Below are 12019 nucleotides of genomic sequence, written 5' to 3' on the forward strand. Positions count from 1 at the left end.
CAGCCCAAAAGGAGCGTGTACCTTCGCGCGAGAGCACGGCGAAGCTGACGCCGGGGTCGCTGAGCTTGGCGAAGGGCGCGGCGCCGTCCTCCAGCCCCCTCCGGGCCAGCAGGATGTTCTTGGCGCACACGTTGCCGTGCACCAGGTTCTTGTCCTCCTGCGGGAAAAGCGGGAGAGGAGCCTTGGAGGAGGTGGAAGATGTAAGAGCGCGGCTGTGACCGCCCAGTCATGTTGTTCCTCCGCGCGCAGGACGGGGAGGGGTGGCCTGACCGCTCCGTCTCCTGACGCACAACAGGGAAGCGCCGGAGAGGGGAGGAGGCGCTTGGAGTTTGAGGGAGCGAAGAGGAGGAGGAAGGGGAGAGGAAGAGGGGGAGGAAGGGGAGAGGAAGAGGAGGAGGAAGGGGAGAGGGAGAGGGGGAGGAAGGGGAGAGGGAGAGGAGGAGGAAAGGGAGAGGAAGAGGAGGGAGGAAGGGGAGAAGGAAGGGCAGAAGGAAGAGGGGAGAGGAAGAGGAGGGAGGAAGGGGAGAAGGAAGGGGAGAAGGAAGAGGGGACAGGAAAATAAGGAGAAGGGGAGAGGAAGAGGGGAGCAAGGGGAGAGGAAGAGGGGAGAGGAAGAGGGGAGAGGAAGGGGAACAGGGGAGGAAGGGGAGAGGAACAAGAACAGGGGAGGAAGACGAGGAGGAAGGGGAAGGGGAAGAGGAAGGGGAAGGGGAAGGGGAAGGGGAAGGGGAAGGGGAAGAGGAAGGGGAAGGGGAAGGTACCAGGTAGCTCAAGGCACTGGCCAACTGCTTGGCCACGGTGATCTTCCAGCCCACGCTGACCCGTCCCTTCTCCTTGCGCAGCAGCACGTCCAGGGGCCCGTGCTCCACAAACTCCTCCACCATGATATCTGGGGGCAGAGAGCCGGGTTTGGCGCCGGCGCCAGGGCCGGGGGCGCGGGGCGTCGGGGGCCTGGACTCACTCTCGGAGCCGCGCACGCACACGCCGTGCACGAACGCCAGGTGCACGTGCGACACCTGGCTCATCAGGCTGGCGGTCTCGAAAAACGCCTGCGGGAGACGGGACACGGGTCACGGCACCGCAGGAACCGGCGAGCGGGAAGGAGCGGGGAGACACCCCCAGGTGCCTCAACACGGCGCCAGAATCGCCTCAGGGTCAACACGGCGCCAGAATCACCTCAGGGTCAAAATGGTGCCAGAATCAGCTCAGGGCTCCAAATGGCGCCAGAGCCACACGGAGCGCGGTCGGGGACGCTCTGGCCCGTTCCCCGTCTCCCCCCGTGCCACGCGGGACCCACCAGCGCGATGTCCCGGTGGCTGGGGTCCAGCACTTTGAGCACCACGTGCATCTCCCGGCTGTTGTTGTTCTGTTCGGTGGAGAAATACTCGGCCTCGTCGTCGGCGCCGGCGCCGCCGCAGACGCTCAGCACCCCGTCGTAGATGTTGGTGCGGGTGCCCTGGCCCAGGTGGGCTCGCTGCGGCCACGGGGAGAACGATGGGGGGTGTGAGACCCCCCAAAAACCCACTGACCCCCGAAAACCCCACTGACCCCCCAAAACCCCACTGGCCCCCCAAAAACCCCACTGGCCCCCCAAAAACCCCACTAGCTCCTCAAAACCCCACTGACCCTCCAAAAATCCCACTGGCCCCCTAAAAGCCCACTGACCCCTCAAAAACCCCACTGACCCCCTAAAAGTCCCATTGACCCCCTAAAAACCCCACTGACCCCTCAAAAACCCCACTGGCCCCCTAAAAACCCCACTGCCCCCCCCCAAACAACACTGGCCACCCAAAAACCCCACTGGTCCCCCAAAAACCCTGTTGGCACCCCAAAAACCCCCCTGGCCCCCCAAAAGCCGTCTGGCGGCCCGCTCGCCTGCGTGATCTCGTTCTTGCGGATCTGGTGGAAGCTGAGCTGGCTCAGGTTCAGGATCTGCTTGGCGTCGTCCTTCACCTTCCGCACGATCAGCAGGTCCGAGATCTCTGCCGGGGGGGGGAGATGGAGGTCACACCCCGGAAGGTTCCGGACGCCCCTCGAGCGCGATGGGCAGCACCGCACCTCCCGGCTCGGGCGGGCAGCAGCGCTTCACCGCGAAGCTTTGGCCGCCGGAGCGGAGCGTGCAGCCCTTGAGCGCGTCCAGGAGCCCGCGCAGCGTGGGGAACTCCCGCTCCCAGCCGTCCAGCGCGAAGGAGTCGCCCTTGAGCTGGATGCGGAACTGCCGGTAGATGAGGGCTCCCTGCTCCTGCTGAAGAGAAACGATGGGATGGGGGTGTCGCATGTCCCGTCGCCCCCGTCGCCCCGATCGCCCGATTGCCCTGTTGCCCCGTCACCCCATCGCCCCAATCACCCCAATTGCCCCATCACCCCGTCACCCCATGGCCCCATCGCCCTGATCGCTCCATCGCCTGATCGCCCCAATCGCCCCATCACCCTGATCGCCCCATCACCCCATCGCCCCAATCACCTCAATCGCCCCATTGCCCCGTCGCCCCACCACCCCATCGCTCCATCACCCCAGAGGGGTTAGGGTAAGGGTCACAGTAAGGATTAGGGTTAGGATTAGGTCTAGGGTTAGGCTAAGGATTAAGGATAACGTTAGGGTAAGGGTTAGGATTAGGATTATGGTTAGGGTAAGGGTTACGGTAAGAATTAGGATTAAGCCAAGGTTTAGGGTTAGGGTAAGGGTAAGGGTTAGGATTGGCATTAGGATTAGGCTAAGGGTCAGGATTAAGGTCAGGATTAGGGTCAGGTTTAGGGTTAGGGTTAGCTAGAGAAATGTAAGCAGCGCGCAGTCGAACTGTCATTACCAAGTACAACCCAACTACCAACTCAGCAGTTCAAGACCATACAACCTGACCAGACTCCGCGTCAAACGGCCTCGGTTTAATGAGCCCCGTACCGGCTGCGCGCTGCGCTTGGCCACGGACAGAATGATCCTGTTGAAGTCCAGGCGGCTCCAGCGCGTCACGTAGAGCCCGTCCTCGGGTTCCGCGCGCCGCAGCTTGGCCAGAGCAAACTCCTCCCTGCGGGAAGGGAACGGCAGAGCGGGTGACGCCGGCTCCCCGAGGGACGGCGGAGAGACGCCGTGGGGCTCAAGCGCACCCTCCAATTCCTTATAGCAATATATAACATACTATTTATCGATAAGACGTGAGCACAATCCCTATCGTCTTGATATAAAACCATTCTGAGCCCTGAGGTGATTTTGGCGCCATGTTGACCCTGAGGTGATTCTGGTGCCATTTTGGGTCCTGAGGTGATTTTGGCGCCATGTTGAGCCCTGAGGTGATTCCGGCGCCATGTTGAGCCCTGAGGTCATTTTGGTGCCATGTTGGACCCTGAGGTGATTTTGGGGCCATTTCAAGCCCTGAGGTGATTCTGGTGCCATTTGGAGCCCTGAGGTGACTCTGGCACCATGTTGAGCCCTGAGGTGATTCTGGCGCCATGTTGATCCCTGAGGTGACTCTGGCACCATGTTGAGCCCTGAGGTGACTCTGGTGCCATGTTGAGCCCTGAGGTGATTCTGGCGCCACTTTGGGCCCTGAGGTGATTCTGGTGCCACTTGTTGAGCCCTTACATGGTTCTGGTGCCATGTTGAGCCCTGAGGTGACTGTGCCGCCACATCTGTGGTTCGGGAAGCCCCCCGAGGACACGGGGGCGTCCCCTTGGTGTCCCCAAAACGTCAGGACGGAGCCACTTACTGCATGGGGCCGTGGATGCCGTTCAGGATGCTCATGACGAGGCGCGGAGGAGCCACCTCGTGGCACAAGTAGTGGCTGGAATCGGCCGTGAGGCGGAAATAACCGTCCAGCAGCGAGACCAGGGACAGCGCGAGCGGCGCGGACGGGAGCAGCAGCTCCTGCCAAGGGGTTTCGGGGATTAATCCCATCAAATATCCCTGTTCTTCCCCCCCAAACGCCAGCGCAAAACTCGCCGGTTTTGGGGACCGCGCTGGAGAAGGTCCCGCTCACCAGGCACTTGTTGTCCTGCCGGTGGACGCTGACCCTGTTCTCCTTGACCACCACGTGCGTGATTTCCCGGAAATCGCAGAAATGGGCCCATTTCGCCTCGTTCCGCGGCTCCGCCGGCGCTTTGGCTTCCGCCTCTTGGCTTCTGCTCCTTGCCCCGAAATATCCGCGCTGGGAAAAGCCCTCGACGCTCTGCTGGGGCGGGAGACGCCGGAGCATCCGCTGCGTGTTAATGGTCAAACTGGGAGCACGCGGAGCCCAAAATATGGGAAAGGAGACGGCGCTCGGCGCGATTTGGGTGGGATTTGGGCAAGAACGCCTCATCCCACCCACCAAATTACCTCCGCGGGCACCGGGCGCCACTGGATCCCGCTCGTGCCGGTGACGAGGAGCTCGTGGGTGACCAGCGGCTCTTTGGGGGGCTCGTGGTCCCCGCTGGCGCCCGGCTGCGCCCTCTCGCCCTCCGAGGAGGTTTCCAAGGCCAGGACGGGGAAGAGCTCGGCGCCGAAGCGCGGGGCGAGCTGCTCCAGGGTGGCCAGGTACTTGTACATGACGTCCTGCGCCGTGAGCCGCCCGGCGCCCACCGTGTGCCGCTGGAAGCGCCGCACGAAGCGCCGGAAGACGTTCTTGAGGCGGAACCGCGTCAGGTAGTTGTTCTGCTGGATCTGGCGGCGGAAGGAGCGCGGGATGCAGTTCTTGAAGCTGCGGGGGGAACGGGGGGCCATCAGGAAAGAGGTGCGGGGTGGTGATGGCGACAACAGGCGGCGGAGCCGCTGATGTCTCCATCGCGTGAAACGGCCCCAGAGTGGCTCATGGTGAGGAGCACAGAGAGAAAATAAGGGTGAGGAAGCAAAATACGCAGTGGAGGAGCCACCGATGTCTCCATCGCATGAAACGGCCCCAGAGTTGCTCTCGGTGAGGAGGACAAAGGGTAAAGGGTGGGGAACCAAAATACGTGGTGGAGGAGCTGATGTTGATCCTTCTGTCATTAAAACAGCCACGGATTGGCTCATGGTGAGGAGGACAGAGAGGAAAGGGTGAGGAACCAAAATATGTGGTGGAGCCGCCAACGTCTCCATCACATGAAACGGCCCCAGAGTGGCTCATGGTGAGGAGGACAAAGGAAAAAGGGTGAGGAAGCAAAATCCATGGTGGAGGAGCTGCTGCTGATCCTTCTGCCATTAAAACAGCCCCAGAGTGGCTCATGGTGAGGAGGACAGAGAGAAAATAAGGGTGAGGAAGCAAAATACGCAGCAGAGGAGCCGCTGATGTCTCCATCGCATGAAACAGCCCCAGAGTCGCTGCTGGTGAGGAGGACAGAGAGAAAAGGGTGAGGAAGCAAAATATGCAGCAGAGGAGCCGCTGATGGTCCCTCTGTCACTAAAACAGGCGGAGGAGCCGCTGCCGATCTCTCTGTCATTAAACAGCCCCAGGGTGGCTCATGGTGAGGACAGGGAGCACCAGGCCGACCGCGCGCCGGAGCCGAAGCGTCACCTGCAGCTGCGCGCCACGTCCTCCAGGGAGAGCCCGCGCGTGAGCGCCACGTGCGACAGGTGCAGCACCGCCATGCCCAGGCACTCGTTCTTGAAGCGCTGCAGCTCCGGCTCGCCCCGCGCGGCCCGCAGCGGCGCCACGTCGTTGATGAAGTCGTGCTTCCCCTGCCAACGAGAGCGGGCTCGGTCAGGGCGCGGGACGGACATCGGACAAGCGCAGGATGGACATCGGACAAGCGCGGGACAGACATCGGCCAAGTGCAGGATGGACATTGGCCAAGTGCAGGATGGACATTGGCCAAGTGCAGGACGGACATTGGCCAAGTGCAGGACGGACATTGGCCAAGTGCAGGGCGGACACTGGCCAAGTGCAGGACGGACATCTGCCCAGTGAGGGACAGACATCAGCCCAGTGCAGGACGGACATTGGCCCAGTGCAGGACGGACATTGGCCCAGTGCAGGACGGACATTGGCCAAGTGCAGGATGGACATTGGCCCAGTGCAGGATGGACATTGGCCAAGTGCAGGACGGACATTGGCCCAGTGCAGGATGGACATTGGCCAAGTGCAGGATGGACATTGGCCAAGCGCAGGACGGACATTGGCCAAGCACAGGATGGACATTGGCCCAGTGCAGGATGGACATTGGCCAAGTGCAGGACGGACATTGGCCCAGTGCAGGATGGACATTGGCCAAGCGCAGGACGGACATTGGCCAAGCACAGGATGGACATTGGCCAAGTGCAGGACGGACATTGGCCAAGTGCAGGACGGACATTGGCCCAGTGCAGGATGGACATTGGCCAAGTGCAGGATGGACATTGGCCAAGCGCAGGACGGACATTGGCCAAGCACAGGATGGACATTGGCCCAGTGCAGGATGGACATTGGCCAAGTGCAGGACGGACACTGGCCCAGTGCAGGACGGACATTGGACAAGTGCAGGACGGACATTGGCCAAGCGCGTGGGGCTGATCCAGGGAAGGGCCATTGAAAGGTCCTTGGCCACAAACATGGGGAATGAAGTTGATGAAGCAAGGGGATGAGGAATTAAAGTGGTTTGTGGCGAGATACGGGAGGTGATGAGTGTCTGAGATTAAAACCAAGCGTGGATTAACTAGAGGAATATAAGCAGCGCGTAATCTAGTTATCCACTATAACTATATAACTTTCTAACTACAAATTCAGCAGTTTTTGGCTATATAACCCAACTGAACTTTGCATTAAACGGCTTCAGTTTATAACTCTCATAGAGCGGTTGGAGTCCGTTGTTGTCCCGCAAAACGGGGGGGAATAAAGCTCTGGGTGCTCTATTTCTGCCTTGAGGTGTGACGGGATCCCCTTTGGGCTCCGGAGCGGGACCAACGCTCCTCGAGGGCCAAACCGTGTCCGCAAACCGAACCCAACGCGCCGCGGGGATGAGCCGAGCCCAGCGGGGCTGGATCGGGGGAAAACCCCCCCGTTTACCTGCTCGAACAGGTACTCGAAGGAGGATTTGTCCAGCAGCGCCGCGGGCGCCGCGCCGTGCCGGGCGCCGCCGCGCCAAACCGCCGGCTCCTGCTCGTGCAGCCCGTGCCAGTTGCGGAAATAGAACCTGGAGGGGGCGAGGAGCCGAAAATCAGACCCTGCTTCGGCGTCTAGAGCCCGTTTTACCCAGAAATCCCCTTTTTCCACCCAAAGCGCTGCTTGTTCTGCGCCGGGGGGCGGGAGCGGCGCCCAAGCGCGGTTTGGGTGGTGTTACCGCGGCTTTGGTGCTGGGGAAGCGGCTCTTCCCGACACCAAAATGGGGACTTTTGGACTTGTTTTTGCACATTTCAGTGTAAAAATGCACCGCGGTGGGCAAAGAGTCGTTAATTAATTAACCCGCGCGACCAACGGCTCGTTGTGGTGAGTTTATTTCCCGCCAATTCCGTTAATTAAATGGCTCGTTGTGGTGAGTTTAATTCCCACCAATTCTGTTAATTAAATGGCTCTTTGTGGTGAGTTTAATTCCCCCCCATTCCGTTAATTAAACGGCTCTTTGTGGTGAGTTTTCCTCCCAAAAAAAAGGGGGGAATGGGTAAAGGGTTATTTTGGGGCGGGACGAGCTGAAGGGGACAAAAAGTGACTTTTTGGGCCTAAAAGGTCGGAGTTTGGTGAGAAAAGCCACAAAATATGAGGAGGAAACGGTAAAATTGGTTTAATGTGTTGCAAAAATACATCAGGAAAAGGCAGGGAGCAGAAAGAGACATTTGGAGGAATGTTGGGAACAGAAAAATGGAGTAAAAAGGGAGGGAATGGGGTAAAAAAGGCGGGAATGGGGTAATAAAGGCGGGAATGGGGTAATAAAGGTGGGAATGGGGTAAAAAAGGCGGGAATGGGGTAAAAAAAGAGAGGAATGAGGTAAACAAGGCGGGAATGGGGTAAAAAAGGGGCAGGAATGAGATAAAAAAAGATGGTAATGGGGTAAAAAAGGGCGGGAACGGGGTGAAAAGGGCGGGAATGAGGTAAAAAAGAGGGTGGAAACAGGGTAAGAAAAAGGGCGGGAACAGGGGAGGTAAAAAAGGGGCAGGAATGAGGTAAAAAAATATGGTAATGGGGTAAAAAAGGGCGGGAATTGGGTAAAAAGGGCGGGAAGGGGGTAAAAGGCGGGAATGGTGTAAAAAGGCGGGAATGGGGTAAAAGGCAGGAATGGGGTAAAAGGTGGGAATGGGGTAAAAGGGCGGGAATGGGGTAAAAAGGCGGGAATGGTGTAAAAAGGCGGGAATGGGGTAAAAGGCAGGAATGGGGTAAAAGGGCGGGAATGGGGTAAAAAGGCGGGAAGGGGGTAAGAAGGCGGCAGGCTGACCTCATGCGGAAGAGCAGGCGGACGTCGGTGTCGGCGGTGACGCGGAACCGGTGGTTCGGGGGGATCCACAGCCCGCGCTGCGGGTCGAACAGCCCGAACAGGCTGCAGCACGGCGGGGTGATGCCTGCGGAGAGCCGACAGGCGGACATCAGGCGGACAGACGGACAGACAGACACACAGACAGCCCTCAGAGCCGACAGACGGACATCAGGGCGGACAGACACACGGACAGCCCTCAGAGCCGACAGACGGACATCAGGGCGGACAGACGGACAGACGGCCCTCAGAGCTGACAGACAGACACACGGACAGCCCTCAGAGCCGACAGACGGACATCAGGGCGGACAGACGGCCCTCAGAGCTGACAGACAGACACACGGACAGCCCTCAGACCCGACAGGCGGCCTCAGGGCGGACAGACACACGGACAGCCCTCAGAGCCGACAGACGGACATCAGGGCGGACAGACGGACAGACAGCCCTCAGAGCCGACAGACAGACACACAGACAGCCCTCAGAGCCGACAGACGGACATCAGGGCAGACAGACACACGGACAGCCCTCACAGCCAACAGACACACGGACAGCCCTCAGAGCCGACAGACGGACATCAGGGCGGACAGACGGCCCTCAGAGCCGACAGACACACGGACAGCCCTCAGAGCCGACAGGCGGCCTCAGGGCGGACAGACACACGGACAGCCCTCAGAGCCGACAGACACACAGACAGCCCTCAGAGCGGACAGACGGGCCTCAGGGCGGACCGACACACGGACAACGGCCCTCAGAGTGGACAGACGCCCAGACAACAGCCCTCAGAGCAGACAGACGGACATCAGAGCGGACAGACGCCCGCACTTGTCACCCGATTCCCCCAACCCACCCCAAATCCCGTCCTCTTACAAGAAAATCACCCGGGAACACGGTTTTCTTACAGAAAACACAGTTGGAATCCGGTTTCTTACAAAGAAACGCACGGAAATCCCATTTTCTGACCAAAAACACCCAGAAATCTGATTTTCTGACAGAAAACACACCCAGAAATCCAATTTTCTGACAAAAAACATGCCCAGAAATCCGATTTTCTGACAAAAAACATGCGCAGAAATCAGATTTTCTGACAGAAAACATGGCCAAAAATCCAATTTTCTGACAGAAAACGTGCCCCAAAATCTGATTTTCTAACAAAACACACCCAGAAATCCGATTTTCTGACAGAAAACGTGCCCAAAAATCCAATTTTCTGACAAAAAACATGCCCAAAAATCCGATTTTCTGACAGAAAAATGCACAGAAATCCGATTTTCTGACAGAAAACACACCTAGAAATCCGATTTTCGTACAAAAAACGTGCAGAAATGTGATTTTCTGACAAAAAAAACGCCAAGAAATCCAATATTCATACAAAAAACACACCTAGAAATGCAATTTCCTTACCAAAAACGCACAGAAATCCAACTTTCTCACAAAAAACACGCCCAGAAACTTGAATTCCTTACAAAAAACACCCCTAGAAATGGGATTTTCTGACCAAAAACTGTGTGGAAATTGGATTTTCTGCCCCCCCCGCCCCCGTTTTTGGGACAAACGCCCCCGAGGTGGGGGGGGTGCTGACCGAGCCCCCGCGCCAGCCGCACGCAGATCTCCTCGGCGCTCGGCGTCCCGTGGAACCGGCGCCACCGCGGCCCCGCGGCGTCACCGTCACCGTCACCGTCGGCGTCGCCGCTGTCGTCGTCGGGGTCCCGGAGCAGCCGCACCCGCAGCCCGGAGCCTTCGGCCTCGCGCCGCCCGCGCGGCCCGGAGCGCCGGCACAGCGACATGGGGACCTGCGCGGGAAACCGCGGTCACGCCGGGAACCACCACCGGCACACCGGGAACCACCGCTGGCACACCGGGAACCTGCGCAGGGAAACCGCGGTCACACCGGGGACCTGCGCAGGGGAACCGCGGTCACACCGGGAACCGCCGCGGGCACACCGGGAACCACAATCGATCACAGTGGGAACCGCGGTCACACCAGGAACCACCGCGGGCACACCAGGAACCACCGCGGGCACACCGGGAATCACAATTGATCACACTGGGAACCGCGGGCACACCGGGAATCAGAATCGATCACAGCGGGAACCGCAGTCACACCAGGAACCGCGGTCACACCGGGAACCACAACTGATCACAGCGGGAACCACGGGCACACCAGGAACCACCGCGGGCACACCGGGAACCACCGCGGGCACACCGGGAACCACGGTCACACCGGGAACCACGGTCACACCGGGAACCACCGCGGGCACACCGGGAATCACAACTGATCACACTGGGAACCGCGGTCACACCGGGAACCATGGGCACACCGGCAATCACAATTGATCACAGTGGGAAGCGTGATCACACAGGAACCGCAATCACACTGGGAACCGCAGTCACACCGGGAACCGTGATCACCACAGGAACCACCGTGATCACATGGGAACCACCATGATCACAGCGGGAATCACAATCACACCCGGAACCGCGATCACACCGGGAACCACCACGATCACACCAGGAATCACAATCGATCACACCGGGAACCACCACGATCACACTGGGAACCGCAGTCACAGCGGGAACCACCGCGATCACACCGGGAATCACAACTGATCACACCGGGAATCACAATCGATCACAGCGGGAACAGCGATCGCACCGGGAACCGCGATCAATCGCACCGGGAACCACAATCACAGTGGGAACCGTGATCACACCGGGAACCACAATCGATCACACCGGGAACCACAATCGATCACACCGGGAATCACAATCGATCACATCGGGAACTGCGATCACAGTGGGAATCACAATCACAGCGGGAACCGCAATCAATCCTGACCCCCCCACCCCACCCCCCCTGACCCCCCCCAGCCCCACAGCCCCTGACCCGCCACCCCCCACCCCTGACCCCCCCCCCACCCCCTGACCCCCCCACACACACCCTGACCCCCCCCACCCCCTGACCCCCCCACACACACCCTGACCCCCCCCACCCCTGACCCCCCCCACCCCCTGGCCCCCCCACCCCAGAACCTCCCCCCCCCCACCCCCGGACCCCCCCGCTCCCCACGGGCCCGGACACCCCGACCGGCGCCACCGCGCAGGCTCTGCCCCCCCGCCCCGCCCCCCGGCTCGCACCGGCCCCGGGGCCCGCTCGTTCCCGGTCCCGCTCGTTCCGGGTCCCGCTCGTCCCGGGTCCCGCTCGTTCCGGGTCCCGCTCGTTCCGGGTCCCGCTCGTTCCCGGTCCCGCTCGTTCCGGGTCCCGCTCGTTCCCGGTCCCGCTCGTTCCCGGTCCCGCTCGTTCCGGGTCCCGCTCGTTCCCGTCCCGGGTCCCGCTCGTTCCCGGTCCCGCTCGTTCCCGGTCCCGCTCGTTCCGGGTCCCGCTCGTCCCGGGTCCCGCTCGTTCCCGTCCCGGGTCCCGCTCGTTCCGGGTCCCGCTCGTCCCGGGTCCCGCTCGTTCCCGGTCCCGCTCGTTCCGGGTCCCGCTCGTTCCGGGTCCCGCTCGTTCCGGGTCCCGTTCGCTCCGGGTCCCGCTCGTTCCCGGTCCCGCTCGTTCCCGGTCCCGCTCGTTCCGGGTCCCGCTCGTTCCGGGTCCCGCTCGTTCCGGGTCCCGCTCGTTCCGGGTCCCGCTCGTTCCCGGTCCCGCTCGTTCCCGTCCCGGGGCCCGCTCGTTCCCGGTCCCGCTCGTTCCGGGTCC

The 12019-nt window shown here is 60.6% G+C and overlaps 1 protein-coding gene across 1 annotated transcript; it reads right to left on the bottom strand.

The window, feature by feature from the left end:
• Nucleotides 1-21: 21 nt before the first annotated feature.
• Nucleotides 22-11963, bottom strand: LOC309452768 (non-receptor tyrosine-protein kinase TYK2-like; the record flags this gene model as incomplete). Its single annotated transcript, XM_082077426.1, has 15 exons — nucleotides 11461-11963; nucleotides 9905-10115; nucleotides 8290-8413; nucleotides 6930-7056; nucleotides 5463-5626; nucleotides 4310-4670; nucleotides 3972-4190; nucleotides 3702-3859; nucleotides 2900-3023; nucleotides 2059-2245; nucleotides 1876-1982; nucleotides 1298-1474; nucleotides 962-1049; nucleotides 762-889; nucleotides 22-157 (listed from the first exon to the last, which is right to left on the bottom strand). Coding segments are annotated over exons 2-15 (2305 nt in total), but the record flags the coding sequence as incomplete, so codon positions are not given.
• Nucleotides 11964-12019: the final 56 nt, after the last annotated feature.

The sequence above is a fragment of the Streptopelia decaocto genome (genome assembly GCF_964273445.1).
Source record: "Streptopelia decaocto genome assembly, contig: HAP1_SCAFFOLD_2380, whole genome shotgun sequence".
Lineage (NCBI taxonomy): Eukaryota > Metazoa > Chordata > Aves > Columbiformes > Columbidae > Streptopelia > Streptopelia decaocto.